This window comes from Microtus oregoni, unplaced genomic scaffold (genome assembly GCF_018167655.1).
Source record: "Microtus oregoni isolate MIOR12 unplaced genomic scaffold, Mior012 000014F_ref0000157, whole genome shotgun sequence".
In the NCBI taxonomy this organism is placed as follows: Eukaryota; Metazoa; Chordata; class Mammalia; order Rodentia; family Cricetidae; genus Microtus; species Microtus oregoni.
Genome location: NW_024543073.1, coordinates 51,073,193 through 51,092,005, shown reverse-complemented (window position 1 = coordinate 51,092,005; position 18,813 = coordinate 51,073,193). Strand labels below are relative to the sequence as shown.

At 50.7% G+C, this 18,813-nt stretch overlaps 1 protein-coding gene across 1 annotated transcript in view; it reads right to left on the bottom strand.

Moving 5' to 3' along the window:
- Positions 1–18,813, bottom strand: part of Cacna1a (calcium voltage-gated channel subunit alpha1 A) — a gene marked incomplete at its 3' end in the record, with an annotated part of 258,667 nt that overhangs the window by 112,516 nt on the left and 127,338 nt on the right. The window contains exons 5-6 of the mRNA XM_041663340.1: positions 6,738–6,829; positions 3,272–3,424 (exon numbers count right to left, since the gene is read on the bottom strand). Of these exons, the coding sequence (XP_041519274.1) occupies positions 3,272–3,424; positions 6,738–6,829 (245 nt within the window). The remainder of the gene's footprint in view (positions 1–3,271; positions 3,425–6,737; positions 6,830–18,813) is intronic.

The window sequence follows — 18,813 nt, the reverse complement described above, 5'->3', positions numbered from 1 at the left end:
AAACCACCCCCCCAAAAAAAACCCAAAAGTTTTATTTATAAGAATCGCCATGGTCATAGTGTCTTGTCACAGTAACTGAAACCCTAAGACAGTCCTCAATTTCCATTATTATTTTTCTTTTGATTCTTGACCCATGGGTAATAAATATTTCTCTGGAAAAATAAACGAGGGAGAGGGGAAGAAAAAAAGAGAGGTGTTTTCCCATGTGTTTATCATTGGTGTCACTGGTTGCCACATCGAGTGACTCCGGGGCAGCCTTGCTCACGTCCATCACCCACACACACTCAGACCACTCGCTAGATTCCCCAACATCAGATAGTTTCATGCGCAAACAAGAAGCATGCCTCTCGGTTTCCAAATGCTGTGGCGCTTTCTTTCTGGGCTTGATTGGCAGCCCTGTGAGCTGGCATTCTATGCTGTCGTCTACGTAGTCACTAGCTACCGGAATGTGTTCTATGATCCACAGCACGGTCAGATCAGGGCACCAAGGAATGCGTGTCATCTGGGAGACTTCTAGAGCCTCGCTGACTGCTTTTCTTCACGACATGCATGGGATTCTGGGGTGAGGGAGAGGTACACATGGATCCTACCCTCACCTGAGGGTAGGAACAGAAGGAGAGCTTTCTCCCCCAGTACCAGGAGATACATTGTGACATGTAAGGAGTGTCAGGGGATACTATTTAACACTGCGTCCCCAGACAGCCTACAGGGGACGAACAGGCAGAACATGGCACACAAATTCTTTGGCATTGAAGTGAATGGGGAGGGGCTGGACACCTGGCTCAACCTGGCCACAAACTCACTGCGTACTCTTGGAAATCCTCCTGCCTCAACTTCCCCAGAGCTAGGACGGCTGGCTTGAGAAGGCTCGAGAACAAAAGATGACATGTTTGAAAAGAAAACTAACAGCCAAGAGTATAAAAATCAAGTTCCTTTCAACAGACATCCGTTTCCTGTGTGCAGCTGGCTTTACTGCACCCACTCCAACTGCCATGCAGGGAAGGGGACCGAACGTAGCCCCCTGCTACATGGAGACATCCTGTCAACAGTAAAGAACATGTCAGGGGCAGAGAGGGCTCACACCTGTGACCCCAGCACCCAGGATGTCAGAAGATGACTGCTTTCAGGCTAGCCTGGACTATACAGTGAGACCGATTGTCTTAAAGCAAGACAAAGACCAAAACCAACCAAAAAGCAAAACAAAAACCCAGCACAGTGTGAGGTAAACAAAGGCAGCCAAAGGCCTTGCTTGCAGTTTTGATATCTAGGCTGCTCCCACAATGGACTCACACACAGTGAGGAGACGGGAAAGCAAAACCATTGAAGCTTAAGGCTCAGGGTTATACAGGGGCACCCGGGAAGATCACCTGTGTATCTCTGCCCCAATTCCAGTCCAAATCCGGTTCACGTGAAACCCCCTGGGATCACCTGGTTAATTCTGGTGTCCCCACTTCCTCAGGCCTCTGGAAAGTCCCCCAGCTTTCCCGTGAGTGGGCAGCACGGAGACAACTGCACATCAGCCTCCTTGCCTAGAATGTGTGCGATTCAGGGTCTGGTTCATCCAGGATTCTGGGAACTCTTAGAAAACAGGAAGCATTTCGCTTTGTCTTGGAGTCTGTGAACGTGTGGGATGGCAGTGGGTGACAGGAAGTGGGCTCCCCAAGCCTGTGGCTGGGAACCACCTATCTTTAGCAACATCATCCAGAGGTGTGCTCGACCCCAGCCCCCTCAAACTTAGTCGTCGACGCCAAGCACTCCCCGGGTTGAGTCGAGAAACACAGCCATCCGGAGTCGGAGAAATTCAGCTATAAATATATTTTAAAATTAGCCTGCTGCCGGGGCGTCTGTGTATATCTGTCTCTTACTCACACATCACAGTCTTAATTGGGAGCTCTCTGGATCGCCTCCCGAATCCAGGCTGCTGCCCTCCATGGCTCCACCTACATTAGTCCCCCCACAACCCCACTGGGACCCCAGCCAGCCAGTCCTGGATGGGAAAACAAAACAAAAACAAAAACACCCCGGACACATCCCACAGCCTAAGCCCCTAGGTCCTAAGTTGGGGTTTTTCTGTTTGGGGCTGAGAGACACTTTCTCTGTCTTCTGCCTGGGTGAGACCAGGTGCAGAAATAGATCCGCTTCAATTAACACTTTCTTCATTGGAGAAAGAAATAATTAGGCCATTCTGTATCGAGCAAACTTCACAAGCCCAGGGGAGAAGAAGCAGGCGAAAGAAGAAGCAAAGTCCCAGTTTCTAGAACAACCTTCCCAGTGGGGACCTGGCCAGGACACCATCCTCTGTGGATCTGCTGGGGTCAGTTGGTGCAGCTGGTACGAGACCACTTCTGCACACACCACGCTTCCTTGGCTGCCTCTTTGCCCATGAGTTTCCTCTTACTCTGGCTATGGAAACCCAGATTGCCTGCTCTGGGGCAGGTGGTCCAAGTACTGAAACACAGGTACCCCCTTTTGTTTGAGTCTCCTTGGTTCTGGGGCATTCAGGCAGCTCGAATTTGGGGAGTCTAGGATTGAACTGCAAATGCATCTGGAAGGGCCTGCATCTCCAAATGTGAATGCATATTGTGCCTTTCACCTTGCTGGTCAGAACTGAGCCCCAAGTGCACCTCCATGCTGACCTCTGTGGGCCCAAATCACACCGCAGCTCCCTCTGGACTCAGTCTCCCAATGGTTAGCTAAAGCATGAAGGGGCCTTGGGCAGGCAGCACCTGCTGGGTGCTGGGTTCTGACTGGATGGAACAGGATCCTATCAGAGGCGGGGATCCCGTGGCCTGGGTCCGGACCTGTCTGTCAGGTGCTGGGTTCTGGAGGAGCAGGGAAGGACCCTCCCTTGTTCGTACTCTGTTATCTAGCCCCGCCCTCCATTTCCGTGGTGAGATACACTCCTGCTGTTTCCAGACACTACAGCATTTGCCTGAGCTCACAGGGAAAACTGCTCAAGAGCACATTCTAAGCCTGTCTCTCCGTGTCTCCCAGGGGTGCCTCAGGGGTCACATCCTGGCAAACCACTTGCCTGCTAGGGGTCCCCCCAAGCCCATCACTGTAGCCATGCTGGGGATGTACCCAGGGCCTCATGCATGTTCAACGAGATCTCGGCCCCCAGTCACACACACAGCCTTCTCTCCGGTGAACTGTAAGCAGGCCCATTGCTGCAGAGTCCCCACTTCCAGGGCTGGTGAAACCACTGCCCCTGCCTGTCTTTCTGGAGCTTTGTCCCCTGAGAAAGACCTCACATCCCACAGTATAGACCTACCTGTCCCCTCTTCAAAGCAGGTGGTATGAAATTTTCCCATATAAAATTCTAACCCTATGATTGCAAAAATAAGGATTGCAAAAAACAGGAGTAGGCCGATCTGCAGCAGAGGGATCATCGCCTTCATGATTGACTTCAGGACGACTTGTAAACCTGGGGAGACAGAGACCAGCCAGTGAGCGAGCACCCCAAGTGCCTCCCATGTGACTAAGAGGTAGGTGGCCACCCCTCCCCCCAAGAAAGGCCTCGGTGTTTATGATCTAGACTGTGCTCTTTGAAGAGCTTCAGGACCCAAGGGCAGCTAACCAGGACTTTCTAAGTAAGCCATTTTCTGGGACCCTTAGTAGCTTCCCTCCACAAGGGGGTGCTGTTTCCCTAAACGGCCCCAAGCCAAGAGAGGGTCACTTGTCCCCTTCACCCCGGCTCCCTTCGGTTACCAGCAGCCTTGCAGGGCCTGCAGCCAGCACCCCAACTCTCAGCTCCAAGGATCAGATTCCCCATTATCTCTTCAGCTTGCAGCCCTGACCTGCGGAGGCAGCTGCAGGCTAAAAATCACCTCCGTTTTACAGGCTGGGAACTGAGGCTCAGCGGGGTCTGAGGGACAGCAGAGTCAGGGTTCACACGGAGCCTGCTGTTCTTCACTGCCACACAAGTTTCTGTGCTCCAGGTAAGTCAGCTGAGAAGGATAACACTGAATGTGGGGTCATGTGACACATGGGGGGGCATGGGCAGCTAGATGTCACCAGGTGTGGGAGATTTGGATGGAAAGTATCCGATGGGGGCCCAGGCAAGCCCTTGTCCTCAAGAGTCCCCCCCTCATGCCTCATGAGCTGTTGCACCCACATTGGTGGATTGGTTCAGCAGCAGCTTTAGGGATGGTTTGTTTTTTGTTTTTTTTTTGTTTTTTTTTTTTGTTTTTGGAGAGAAACAGGAAGGAGTTAAACTGAAAATGCTCCAAGTTTCATCCTATGTGAAAAGCCCCATGAGTTTAAACTTTTAAGAGATTTAATTAATTATTGTAATTGTTTGTGGAGGTCAGAGGACAACTCTGTGGACTCAGTTCTCTTCTGCGGATCTTGGGGGTTGAACTTGGGTCACCAGGCTTGTTGACAAGCCCTTTTCCACTGAGCTATTTTGCCAGCACACTACAATTTTAAAAGCCAAGGAAAGTCAGAACAATTTCTTCCCTTTTCCTCTCTCCTCCCTCTTTGCAAGCTAGAAGGGAGCAGAATAAGACTTGTAACTTCCCTGCAAAGCAGGTCAGATCCTGACTGCAGTCTCTGTGCTGTCTGGACCTCTAGGAGGTTCCCCACGGATGGCAGTATCTGCAGACACCAAGTCTACACCAGAAAGTAGATGCTGTTTGCATAGACCACACACATCCTCCTGTGTCAATAATATTGAGAATTGAGATAACTTTGTTTTGAGACAGGGCTTCTCTGTGTAACAGCCCTGGCTGTCCTGGAACTCACAGAGATCCGTCTGCCTCTGCCACCCGAGTGCTGGGATCACTACACCCAACTTCTACCTAACTGTTAATCCCTAATATAACATTAGCGCTGTGTAAGCAGTTGTTAGATTGTGCTGCTCAGGAATGATGGCGAGGAAGATGGGCTCAGTAGACGAGGTTGTTCACTAGGGATGTTCAACCACAGTTGGCTGACGGTGAGTGTGGGGCCCACAGATACAGGGCAGATTGAGTAAGGGCCCTTTCCCTCTGTTCGATACAGGTAAGTGCTTTTATTTTTTTAATTTTAAGTGATTTTTTTTTTATTTTATGTGTATGAGTGCTTGGTTTGTAAGCATGTTGGTGCACCATCTTGTGCCTGGTGCCCACAGAGGTCAGAAGAAGGTACAGAATACTCTGGGAATGGAGTTAAAGACAATTATGAATCTCTATGGGGCTGCTGAGTTGAACCGCCATCACCTGGAAGAGCAGCCAGGGCTCCTAACTGCTGAGCCATCTCGCCTAAAGATGTATTTTTATGTTTATCTGTGTTTCTATTTGTGAGTGAATTTGTTCAGGTGTGTGCAATGCCATCAGAAGCCAGAAGAGGATGCCTGGACCTGGAGTTGCCACCAGACAGGGGTGCTAGGAACTGAATTCAAGTCCTCTGTAAGAGCAGCCAGTGCTCTCAATCCCTGAGTCACCTCTCCAACCCCAGGTGAGTGGTTTGGCTCTGCCTGGTATTCCCACCATGACGGGTGGCTTTACCACAGGCCTAACACAACTGGGAAGACAGAACAGGCTGAAACCAATCCTGACACAGGCAAACCTTTCTTTCTTCTAAGTTGATTATTGTGGGTGTTCTGTTATAGTTACAACACTCTCCCACCCAAAGGCCACTGGCTAAAATCTTAGTTCCCAGCCTGTGGGTAGCTTGGGTGTAGAACTTTAAGGGGTGGGGCTTCATGGAAGGATGTCGTCACTGTGTGTAAGGCTTTTGCTTTTCTGGCTGCCATGGGGTAAGTCAGTGACTATGTGGGCTCACTAATGTGCTGTCGGGCTACGAGCCCAAAGGAAAGGGGTAAGACTAAGGCTTAGAACCTCCTGACTGGAACAAAATCAAACCATTCTTCTTTGTGTATTTTTTTTTAATTTTTTTCAATTGCTTTTATTTTATGGTTTTTGCATGTATGTGGGTGTATCAGGGGCAGTGTCTGTGGAGGACAGGAGAGGGCACTGGAGGTACAGACAATTGTAAGCTGACAGGTGGGTGTTGGGAATTGAACCTGGGTCCTCTGGGAGAACAGCCAGTGCCCTCCCTTTTAACATCTCAGCTCAGATCCTCACGCCTGTGTGGTAAGCATTCTACCAACTGAACCATCCCCAGCGGCCCAGGGTAGCTGCTTTCTGATTTCTATCACGTGAGACCGTGGCGCAGAAATCGCCCTCAACTGAATCCTGAGCCTGCACTGCAGCACCCTCTCCATGGGGTGAAGCCCAGACATCCGTGGAGAACAAGCGGGCGGGATGTGTACAGACCCCCGTCGAGGACTCCCCCGAGCCTTGCTCTTCTCATCTTCTCATCACCACCAAGCGGGTGGATGACCAAGTGAGTGCAGTGGAGGCTCTTTCTGCAACGCTCCATTCATAGGCAGTGAATGCCAACAGTCACCAACACGGGGTCACGACCTAGGCATGGAGTTCCACTTGCTAACTCTCACACAGTCCCTTCTTTTTCATGTGACCCTGATCTAACTATTCAGACACCTGTGCCTACGTTTCCGCCCTATGAAACAGAGACACTGGCAGAGTTTATACCATAGGTTACGGGTGCTGAAGGAACAATGTGCGGAAGACACTCCTGGGAGACTGTGGGTGCTCAATAAAGGCATGAGGCTCTGGTTTGTTTCCAGAGACAACCTCGACCTGACTCCTGGGAAGCCCCTGAGGGGGCAGCCTGCAAGAATGGGAGTGAGGGCCCCCAAGCAGACCCTTCTAGAAGGATGGAGACTCACGCACTTGGGATTCCAGACACCAGCTTGAGTGGCCGCAGCACACGAACCGCCCTCAGTGTCCGTAGGTCAAACTCCGTCCCGACGGTGGCCAAGATGCTGCAGGAGAAAACAACAGTAAGACAGGAAAGCGAGGAACAGCGGTAGGTGGATGGGCAGGTGTACGGCGCTATGAGGTCCCCAGCTGGTGACTGGACATCAGCAGATCAGTTCCATCACCTGTCACGTGACACTAATGGTTCCTGTCTTACAGAATGAGTGGTGACTTTGTCTTTCTGTGTGTGAGATGCCTATGTGTACCCGTGGGGAGGGTGAAATACCTCTAATCCCAAGCTGCTCATGGGCTGGCTAGCCTGGGGTACATAGCAGCGCAGAGGCAGCAAGAGACACCCTATTCACGACATGCTTGGTGTATATATGATAATCACAAAAGTGTGTCTGCATGTGCCCGCACGCACACACACACAATTAAGACACTGTCTCAATGTATAGCTTTGGCTGGCCTGGAACTAACCATGTAGACCAGACCGGCCTCAGACTCATAGAGATCCTCCTGCTTCTACCTCCAAAGTGTCACCATGTGCAGCAAATATACATATACTTAAGACAGAGTATTGAAATATAGCATTCTTTTTTTTTTTTTTGGTTTTTCGAGAGCATTCTTATTATGTTGCCCACCAGGCTGTCCTTGAACTGACAGAAATCCTCCTGCCTCTGCCTTCCAGGTGTGGAATTGCAAGCATGAGCCGTCATGCCATGTATAAATGCACATACCACCACCACCACCATCACATACATACACACACACACGCACGCACGCACATTTTTTGAAGACAGTGTTTTATCATATAGCTTGGGCTGGCCTTGGCTGTGCACTTCTGATGTCACAGACGCCTGACTGCTGGGATCATGACCATGCAGTTTTCTTTGGACTTCTTCAGACTTCCTCTGACAGGCACCATTCTATTTCTGGGCCCCACTTTCCTCTTTCTGTGTAGACAGAAGCTGTTGCTCAGTGTGTGCAAAGGAGTTATGGGTCTCCGTGTGTGGAGGAAGCTGAGAGAACCCAGTAAACACATCAAATGTCAGAGTGATGTGTACCGAGGAGAGGCATGCTGAGAGAAAGTCACGCTGGGCCTGGGGAGAGTGTTGGAAGGAAGTGTGGTATTTACTTCAGTACAGGTGATGGCTCTTTATCTGGGGTGGGAGGGGTCAGCTCAGTGTTCTTATCCAGGCTCCGCTTGGGGCGTGGCTCAGTGGTACAGCCCCTGCCTAGACTCTCCAGTGAGGATTAGTGTAGCTCAGGGTAGAGCCCCAGCCTAGCATTTCCCAGTGAGGGATAGGGGTGGGGCTCAGTGGCAGAGTGTTCGTCTAACACCCACAAGACCCTGACTTTCACCCCAAGTGGAGGGAGGAGAGAACAGACCAGCACTGCCCAGCAGAATCCAGCATTGCAGAGGATATTTTAACTTTTCTATATTAAACAAATAAAATGAAACAGGTGAAATTAATTCTACAATATAGTTATCTTCTATGCAAAGACCAACCAGTCTCTGTCATCCACAGCGGATGCTTCCAGAATGACCCAGCCCCATCCTGAAACACGGGAAATCACATTCCTTCTATGAAGTGCTGCAGTATTTATGCCAAACCTGCACAAATCCCCCTGTGGAGCGTGTGTATGGGCACTCATGTGCCACGGGCCACTTGTGGAGGTCAGTGGACAACCTTCAGACGTGGACCCTTGCCTCCGCCCTCGTTTGAGACAAGATCTCACACTGATGTTAAGAGCAAGCACCACTACACCCAGATCTTGTTTTTAGACAATTTCTCATTTTGTAGCCCATGTTGGTCCTCGAAGTGGGGCAATTCTCCTGCCTCAACTTCTCGAGTGCTGGGATAACTGGTGTGAACCACCAGCCGGGCAGTGGTGGCACACACCTTTAATCCCAGCACTTGGGTGGAAGAGGAAGGAGGATCTCTGCGAGTTCAAGGCCAGCCTGGTCTACAGAGTGAGTTCCAGGATTTGGCTCCATGGCTACTAAGAAACCCTGTCTCGAAAAGCCAAACCAAACCAAACCAAACCAAACCAAAAGAACAACATAAAAACTGGTGTGAACCACCATTCTCAGCTACAAACACTGCCTCTGAGCCACATTCCCTGGCTCTAAATTATTATTACTTACTATCATTTCTAGTGCTGAGGCCGGGAGCCAAGGCCCAGCCGTGTGGAGCAAGTGCCCTGCCATTGAGACACACCTCCAGCTCTCGGCTCTTTGTGACGTTCTCACTTTGTACCCAAACTGCATGGGCTTTAAACCTGCGGTCTTTCTGCTTCAGCCTCCCGGGTGTTGAGACCACGAGCACAAGCCACTGCGGCAGTCATATCTCCTGCCTGTTCCCACCTTCCACAGCAAAAGCTGAAGTCTTCCTCAGGATCCTCAAAGCCCCGAACCATTGGCCCCACCCCCACCCACTCCCAGTCTCATTGTTTCTGCTCCAGCCTCCCTAAACAAGACACAAAAGGAGTTCAAGGCTACCCCAGGACTAAAACAAATAAATAGCAGGGTGGGGCAAGGTCAGAGCTTGGGAGTGGCAGGCATGGTGAAGAGAGCTGGGCACGGGCAGGGCTGATGCCGGGTATGAAACTGATCCAGGGACACAGCACAGGTTCAAGTTCCTCTGTGGCACAGCGCCGAGGAGCTCAAGTCCAGGGCACAGGCATAAACACTCAGGCTACAGGCCGCCCCGAATGTGCTCACTGTGAGGCCTTAGCTGGAGGCAACACTGGGAGTCACGGAAGGCTGTGGAACAGAGGGGGGACATGATTAGGGCTGGCAAGGGGAGGACAAGCTTGACACCTGAGAGGACAGATTGGTGGCAATGAAGCTTGAGTTAGGAAAGAGCTGTGAGACCGGCCGGCATAATGAGGGCTAGAAGTAGGACAGAGGCGGTGGGAGTACAAAGGAGGCCTTGGGTTATATATAGCTGCCATTAACGCTATGCACCAGGGAGCTTGCCTGGGTGCGCTGCATCCGGCCTGCATCCGAGGCCGGCAGCCGCTCACGTCCCATTTGACAGAGGAGGATGCCAAGACTCACAGAAATCAGTGTACAGAGATCTGAGTCACACCAAGAAGAAACTCAAACTCAGAACCACAGGTGTAGACAGCTCAGGTCCCCACCTCACAGAGCTTGACCCTCAAGGGACTATTTGCATGAGGAAGGGGTCATGGTAGGAAGGAAAAGACACTCATTTGTTTGGTCAACAGAAACTTAGCTACCAGGCTTTCAGGGAGCAGCCTAGAGCCCACAGTGAACACCTGAGCGGAGAGGCTGGTGGAGGGGAGGAGTGGCATCACCCGCTGCCCCTTGCATCCAATGAGGAAGTAAGCATTGTGTGGGAAAGGGGGCACTAAGGTGACTCCAGGGTTAGGTGTGGGTCAAAGAGCTGGTGCCAACAGAGATGGGGAGAGCTCGGAAAGAGGAGGTTCGCAGGGTATCAGGACTCCAGGGTGGGCATGCTGAGTCAGAAATACCTAACTTAAAAGCTTCCAGTAGTGCCAGGCACTGTGACTTCACCTTTAATCCCAGCATTCAGGAGGCAGAGGCAGGTGGATCTCTGTAAGTTCCAGGCCAGGCTGGTCTGCTTAGTGAGATCCTGCCTTTAAAAAAAAAAAAACCAAAACAATACAGCTAACCAAACAAACAAACAAAAATTCCCAGTAGTTTTCATGAAACTTGCGAGAAAATCGAAACCCTACCATAGTCATGAGCGCTCGCTGGGCTGGGCCCTTGCTGCCCTCATTGAATACTCTCCCAAATGTCTTCTCGTTCAGGCATCAGGGACAGTGTCTCTTCTCCTTCACTGAGCTGCACTTCAAATCCTTCTGGTCCAAATTCAGATGTGTGTCCATGCACTGCTTCTGATAGTCACTTCCCCAGTGCCAGCCCTAAGAGGACAGTCACCTTTCCTCTGGCAGTGCCCGCGGTACCGCAAGCTTCCTAAATATCTGGTAGGTGAGTGGTACAGCATGACACGCAGCAGGGTGACAGGCAACCGAGTGTCCCCGAGGAGACAGGTGCGGTGGAAAAGGAACGGCTCTTGGTCATAGGGGAACTAAGAAAATCCCGACAGCGAGGAAAGAGCAGGAGTAGGAAAACCTCTACAGGTGTGGCTGAGCATAGACCCAAACCCACAACCAAGCAGCCTCCACTTTCTGCAATGAAGGGCTCAAAGGGTCCGAATCCAAATTCTTCTGAACACGCGTTGTGTGGCCTTGGGCAGCTCACCTCAGCTCTCGGTGCCTCAGTTTCCCTGAGTAAAATGGAGATGGTGACAGTACTTCCTCTATAGATGGAACAATCTCTGGAATGTGCCCTCCCTCATCCTGGCCTTGTTCAATCTCTTATTTGTGGCCAGGTTCTTTTGGAATTTGCTCCCATCAGGTTGCAGCTCTTCTCTGCTGGTCGGAAGTGGGATGCAAGTGTGTACTTCCATCTCCCACCTGCATGTGGTGCGCATGCAGGGGAGGCCAGAGGGTGAGGTCATCATGCATCTCCCTTCCACATTATTTACTATCACACGGTCTCTTCACCAGACAGAGCTGGTACATCTGGCATTCGCATGAGCTCTGGGAATCTGAACTCCAGACCTCATGCTTGTACGCCATGTCCTCAGCCCCATCAGTAAGTATGATGAGAGGCGGCAATTACCATACACGTGTGAATGAGGCAAGGAGCACGTGACAAGGTCTTGGGGTTGGAGCTTGGAGTGGGCAGTGAGGTTGTCGGCTGAGAAATGGGGCAAAACGGAGTGAGTGTGGAAAGTCGTGGAGCTGAGGAGAGCTTTTATGGCTCCCCACCCCAGCTCACACAAGGCACCTGCTTCCTAGACTCAGTACCAGCACTGGAGGTGAAGCCTGGGAGCATGGCTGTTTCCCACTCATGGGGTTGTCCGGCTGCTCCTGAGTTGGACAAATCCACTTGCTGGTACTTGGAGGACCCACGGGCTCCTCCAATATGCCTGAGGGACCCTACTCTTCCCTGGAATGGGGCTTAAGCCAGGAAGAAAGCACTTCAATGGACAGAAAGAGAGGTGCTCACGAAGAGTTCAACAGCGAATGGGGTGCGTGAAACACACATTTAATACCAGCATTTGGGGGACCGCGGCTGGTGATCTCTGAGTTCTAGGCCAGCCAAGGCTACACAGTGAGACCATGTCAAAAGAGAACTCAGGTGAAGAGGAACTCTCCACCCTGTCCTGTGAGGATGAAGCCAGCAAGAGTATCACCTTGTGCGTGGAGAGCCAACTGGCCTTGGGTTTCTGAGCCTTCAGCCTGAACTTCTCTCTCCCTTGTGTTTCCCCTCAGGGAGCAGACTGTAGTGGTGCAGATGGATGGGGGACACCTGGCCTTTTCTCCTCTCGGGAGGACTGTCTTGGAGATCCTTTTACTAAAACCTTCAGAGTCAAACTAATCAGGCAGAAGGGCTCAGAGAGCAGCTTCACCTTGTGTCTGAACAGGGCACTCACCCAAGTGTCTTTTACATGTTAGCACCTAGTCAAGTTTTTAAGGTTATTAGTTTTTGCAGTACTGGGAGGATGGAATCCATACAGGCCACAGCCACAGCCCCTCACTGGTAGAGACAAGCCTGGCCCTCTGCTGCTGAGCCATGCCCCAGGCCCTCACTGGTGGAGACAAGGCTGGCCCTCTGCTGCTGAGCTGTGCTCTTAGCCCTTCCTACTCTATTTTTATATTTCTGTCTTGTTAGGCAATCAATGTTGAGTTTAATTTGGTTTTGCCGGAATGTGTCCTTGCACAATCACGTGCTGCCCTCTGACAGCATATATTTGTAACTGATATGCCCAGGATGAAGTTAGCTGTCATGTGCCACTGACTGGTTCCACCCAGAACCACGTTTAAGATGCCGTCTAGGAGGAGCTGATGGACAGAATGTCTGGGGCTCTCACTGGGCTTGGGCCTTGCAGGTATCTTTGTCAAGCTTGAAGGGACACTGGGAGTCCCTGAGCATGCTCTGCAGAGGGCCATGTGGCCACAGTGCCCCTCAGCTCCTGGAGAGGGGGCCTGGACCCAAAGCCACCAAGCACAGTGGATCTTCTGCATCCCCAGTTTCACGTCGCCGCTCTCCTCACCTGGGGTTGAGAACTATTTTACAAAGCATGAAGGCATGCGTATAACCTGGGTGATGAGGTGATGCAGGTGTTGGGCCTCCTCTAAGGCTGCCTGGACATCTGAGGGAGGATGTGCACAGTTCTATGAGGGCACTCCAGAATGGCCTAGGAAGGATCCCAGCATTGCAGGGTCCTGGAGTGGATGTGGAGGGACAACTGTGTCGCAGTGAGTACTGGAGCTGCGGCAAATGAAGGGCTGAGTTTTGAATTGTATTAAAGCCTCATTTTATGATTAGGGAGTGTATGTGTCTGATGTGTACTTGTGCATATGCGTGGGTCACTTGTGTGTATTGGGATTAGAAGACAAATTTTGGGGGTGGTTTTCTCCTTCCATCAGGAGGGACCTGGGGACTGAACCCAGGTCCCCAATAAAGGTGGCAAGTGTCTTTATCCACAGTCACCTCGCAGTCCATCATTCCTTTACATCCAAGCCCGTGGGCCAGTATAAAAGTGTGCCGTGATGTGGGTGTGTGGGCTCCCTCTTAACACCCTGTCAGTATCCCCACCAATCTAGACAGTGCTTCTCCCTCTAATCTCGTGCCAATTGCTATCCAAATGATCGATGATAGTGGGGTCACTCAGAACCTGTAACAGCCTCCTAGCGGTGACTCTCTCCATACAACTGATGAAGCAACCGAGGCACAGAGAGGCTAAGTCATTATCCCAAAGACACACAGGCTGTGCACTCACGAGGCTCCAGCCTCAGCCTCCCAAGGGGTGGGATGACAGGACTGTGTCACTACTCGGGTTCAGAGCTTGTACCTTTGAGATTCCCTGTGCCATGAGGCTCTGTCCCGGCTCCTCTGCCTCACCTGAGGCAGCTCCAACTGCTTACCCACCTTCCCCTGAGCACTGCACCCATGAGCAGGGAGCACTTCTCTCCCTTCGTCTTTTAAATTAGCGAGGTGAACCAAAGGTCTTGTTTCTGTGGCCTCTCAGGCTACGGGGTTTTCTTAAGAAGGGGCAGGGGTCGAGAGGCAGCTGGGGTTTCCTAGATTGCAGAGTGAGGGTGAAGTGAGTAGGGTCACAGGGGTCGGGGAGTCTGGTAAAGGGGGAGGAGGGAGACAGTGTTGTGAACAGGCAGGAATGGGGTTGGTTCTTTCCACACAGAGGACAGAATCAATAGGGACCAGAAACCCGTAAGGGATGCGGTGTGGAGGAAACTCTCAATGAGAGGGATAGGTGTTGAGTGTAGTGCCAGTGGTCCTCACCAAAGGAGACACTGAGTGAGGGCAACAGAAGCTCTCATCAGGCATGAGCTGCAGAGTGAGCCCCGGTCTCAAGCACATAACCCCCAAAAAAGGGAAAAGAGAAAGAAATGGACGACTATATTCCTAGATATTTGACACACACACAGTGATGCCCACGGAAACGGGATGCTCAGCATCCCTCATCCTACACGGCCAAGTCAGCGCAGCAGCTCACAGACAAGCGTCTTCCATCCTTGTAAAAACTTAAACAGCCCACCATGCAGTGTCGCACCCTGTAATCCCAGCCCTCTAGGCTAAGGCGGGAGATTTTGTAAATTCAAACCAAGCCTTAATTACATAATGAAAACCAGACTGAGAAAGAAAAAGCAAGTTCTGGGGAATAGCTTCGATGAGGAAGTGCTTCCCACAAAAGCAAGAGGACTTGATTTTGCACCCCCGGTACACAGCTAGAAAGCCAGGGGTGATGGTGTGTGCCTGGGATCCCAGCACTGGGTTCGACAGGGTGAGGAGTCCACTGAACAGCACGCTGGATGGCCAGTCAAAGATTCAAGAAGTTTGAGGCCACTGAGAATGTCTCAGAAGAAGTGGACAGTACCTGAGGGGTGCGGCTGAAGGGATGACCTGGGGAGCAAGTTCAAGGCTAGCCTGGGTTCCCTGAGACTCTGTGTCAAAGCAAAACAAAATACCAATGACAAGAAGACAAGCGGAACAAAACCCTCCCGAGAGCAGAACAAAAGCCAAATCACGGCTAGTGTGTGTGTGTGTGTGTGTGTGTGTGTGTGTGTGGTCTAAGCTGACTTGACTGCTTAGGAAAATCAGTCGGTTTCTGGAAGCAACTGTCCTGCAACCCATGACCCCGCATTCCTCCCCTTGGGGTTCCCTAGGAGGGTGCACAGTAGTAACAGGTCACTGAACACAGCAGCCTTCTCTGCTACAGCCCACACTGGGCCTAGTCTCCAGATGCCCACAGTGGATATGTACAGGCAGGTCGTCTGGTTCCCACAGCCTGAGAACGGATGACAGGTGCCGATGGCAGGGACGGCTGTCTCACATACAAGGTCAATGGACAACTGTTTGATCCCTGAGCTCTGAGTTCAAAACTAAGCCCAACCTGTGTGCTGCCTGCTGGGTGTCAGGATGACATCAGAGAGATGGAAAAAGGCATGGAGTGGGCTGGGGATCTGGAAACGGCAGACATTATGTGTCCTGATCCAGGCACACAAAGCCGTCCATGCTGTACCTCTAAGATATATGTACTCCAACATGAGGCTAAAAAAAAATAAACTGAGCCAGGCAATGGTGGCCACGCCTTTAATTCCAGCACTAAGGAGGCAGAGGCAAATGGATCTCTGTGAGTTTGAGGCCAGCCTGGTCTACAGAGTGAGCTCAGGGCAGTCAAAACTACACAGAGAAACCATGTCTTGGAAAACAAAATGAATAAATTGAATTCGTAGCTAACATGTATTGAACTACAGACCAGCCTCCAAGATGACCCTATAAGACAAGTTCAGTCATTTGCTCTAGTTTAAAGACAGAGAGGTCAAATCCAACTCACAAAGCTGATACACAGTTCAGATGGGTTTTGATGAAATGCTCACTCCTCCTGCTCCTCCTCCTTCTCTCTCTCTGTCTCTCTCTCTCTTTTGGTTATTGTTGAAACGAGGCTGAACCCAAGACTCTCCATCTCTGCCTTGCCTTCAGTGCTGGGATTATAGGTGTGTGCTGCCACACCCAGCTCTCTCATGGAATTCTTTTTGTTTGTTCTGTTTTAAAGTTTTATTTTATTGTATAGTATACAGTATTGCATTATTTGTGTGTGTGTGTGTGTGTGAGTGTGTGTGTGTGTGTGTGTGTGTGTCTGTGTATGCCACATATGTCTAACACTGTTGGCGGCCAGAAGAGGGCACTGGATCCTCTGGAGCTGGAGTTACAGACGGCTGTGAGCTGCCTGCCACTGGCGCTGGGAGCAGAACTCTAACAGAGCTGGCATCCTCTACAGAAGCAGTATATTTCTTAACCATGGAGCCATCTCTTCAGCTCCTCTCATGAACTTCTAAGTACAATTCTTCCTTGGTATCCTGAGGGGGCTAGTTACAGACACTCAAGTCCGTTCTGTAGGATGGAAGTGTTTTCAGGGTGTGTGTACCCTCCCACAGACCTTATGCCAGCCATGGGTGATTCCAACTATTACATCCAGTGAAGATGCCATCTGAGGGGATGCTGTGCAGAGAGAGAGGGCCACCTGCCTGCTGTGGCCTTTTCCAGAGTAGGAGAAAGCCTGTGTGGCCTGCTCTGGGACAGAACTGTTGGGGAATATTATTTTAAGCTGTGTTACTTTTGTTTGTGTTGCATTTGTTTAACTCTGTAAAGCTGTGTTACTTTGCCTGTCTAAAACACCTGATGGTCTAATAAAGAGCTAACTGGCCAATAGCGAGGCAGGAACAAGGATAGGCGGGGCTGGGGGGCAGAGAGGACAAACAGAAGGAGAGCTCTGGAAGAGGAGGACATCAGGGGCCAGCCACCCAGCCAGCCATGGAGTAAGAGTGAAAATAAGATATTCAGAAGTAAGAAAAGGAAAAGGGCCAGAGACAAAAGGTAGACGGGATAATTTAAGTTAAGAAAAGCTGGCTAGAAACAAGTTAAGGTAAGGTCTGGCATTCATATCTAAGAATAAACCTCTGTGTGTGATTTATTTGGGAGCTGGGTAGTGGGCCCCCAAGAGTAAAACAGACAACACTACAGAACAGAGGGAGAAGTAGAACACAGTCCCCAGGAAGTGGAAAGAAAGCTGTGTCCGTCACTGTGCCCAACAACAGTTAACGACATACGTGGGGAGAGCCTGGTTGCTGCGGAGGTTCTGACGTAGCTAAGGGTGGTCAGAGGTGCAGCAGATGTGGAGAGAAGCTGTCCTCATGGAAGAAGACAGTCCCTGTGGCCCCCAGGCTCGTTGTCTTGCACCTCCTGGTCTTAGCTTTTGTTTCCTCCCTGAATACAGTGGAGGCCTCATAGCAGTTCCTTCTCACAGTCTATCATGTAGGCCATGGTTCCATGAAGTCTGCCTCACAAATACCCACACATTAGGGATGAGATACTGGAGGTGAAGGGACCTTTAAAAGGCAGAGCCTAGTGGGAGGTCATAGTTCTCATTGGACAGTCCTTAATTTTTCCAAGAGGACTGTATAACACAGCAAGACCAGTAATTTCTCTTGTCCCCTGTCTGCATACAATCTCTTCCCACCCACACCCTTGCTATGATGCAACCCAAGCATGCAGAGTTGTTAGGGAGGCCCAGCCCAGCTGATGGTATATCCCGCCCTTGGGACTCCCCAACTGTGAACTGAAGAATCTCTTGTCTCTAGAAATTGCCCCGAATAAAAGGGGGGGGGAGAACCAACACCCTGATACAACAAGGCCCAAAGGATAAAGGTGCTCAAAGCCAAGCTCCATGACCACCACAGACACACTCAGTGACCGGCTAGACCAGCTAACCAGGGCGACTCCCCAGGGGGTAGAGATGAACTCTGCAATGCCAGGCTTCTCTGTGTTAAGCTGGGCATGGAAGCCAGGCCCTCACCAGCACACTCTCGATGGAGCTGCCACCCAGGTCCTCTTTCTCAAATAAGTTAGAGCAACAGGAACCCTGCTTACGGATAAAGCACATGTAGTGACCTTTGCTCTCTTTTCACCTGTAAACGGCTACATTTCTGAGAATCTCACCAGGAGATTAATAGCCATGTTCAGGGCTGGAGAGACGGATCAGAGGCTAAGAGTGCTCACTGCTCCTGCAGAGGACTGGAGTTGGGCTCCCACCACCCGTATATTAACTCACAACTGTCTGCAACTCCTGATCTAGAGGATTCGATGTCCTCTTCCGGCCTCCACAGGCCCCTGCCCTCGCATGCGTGTTACCAAACACACACATATAATTAAAAATGAACACGAACACACACACACACACACACACACACACACACACACACACACACTCATACATGAGAACCATGTCAGAGTGAAGACATGTGCCTTGACCTTTGGGTAGGAGGTAGCCTGTGATGGCCGCTCCTGGTTGTCAACTTGACTACATCTGGAATTAACTAAACTATAGAAATGACTGGGCACACCTGTGAAGGGTTTTTTTTTATTAATTAAATCATTTGAAGTGGAGAGATCCCCCTCTGATGCAGATCTTTGAGGTGGGAAGACAAATCTTTAATCCAGATCTTTTGAGGTGGGAAGACCCACCTCTAGTCTGGGCCACAGCTTCTGCTGCCATCCTATATAAGGACATGGAAGAAGGAAGCTTGCTCTCTCTGCCTGCTTGTTCTCACTGTCAGTAGCAAATCCATTCCTTCCTTCACTGCATTAGAGCCTACTTCTTCGGGACTCCAGCATATACTGAAGACCAGCTGAGACACCCAGCCTCATGGACTGAACAGCTACTGGACTCTTGGACCTTCCCTTCATTGACAGACATTGTTGGAGTAGCTGGACCACAGTCTGTAAACTATTCTGATAAATCCCCTTCTACACACACACACACACACACACACACACACACACACACACCCATTCTCTAAGTTCTGTTCCTCTAGAGAGCCCTGACTAATCCAAAGCCCCTGGGAGTTCTTTGATGTATGATTTTACTGAGTGGTCTTAGCCACTGGCCCTCAAAAACCACAT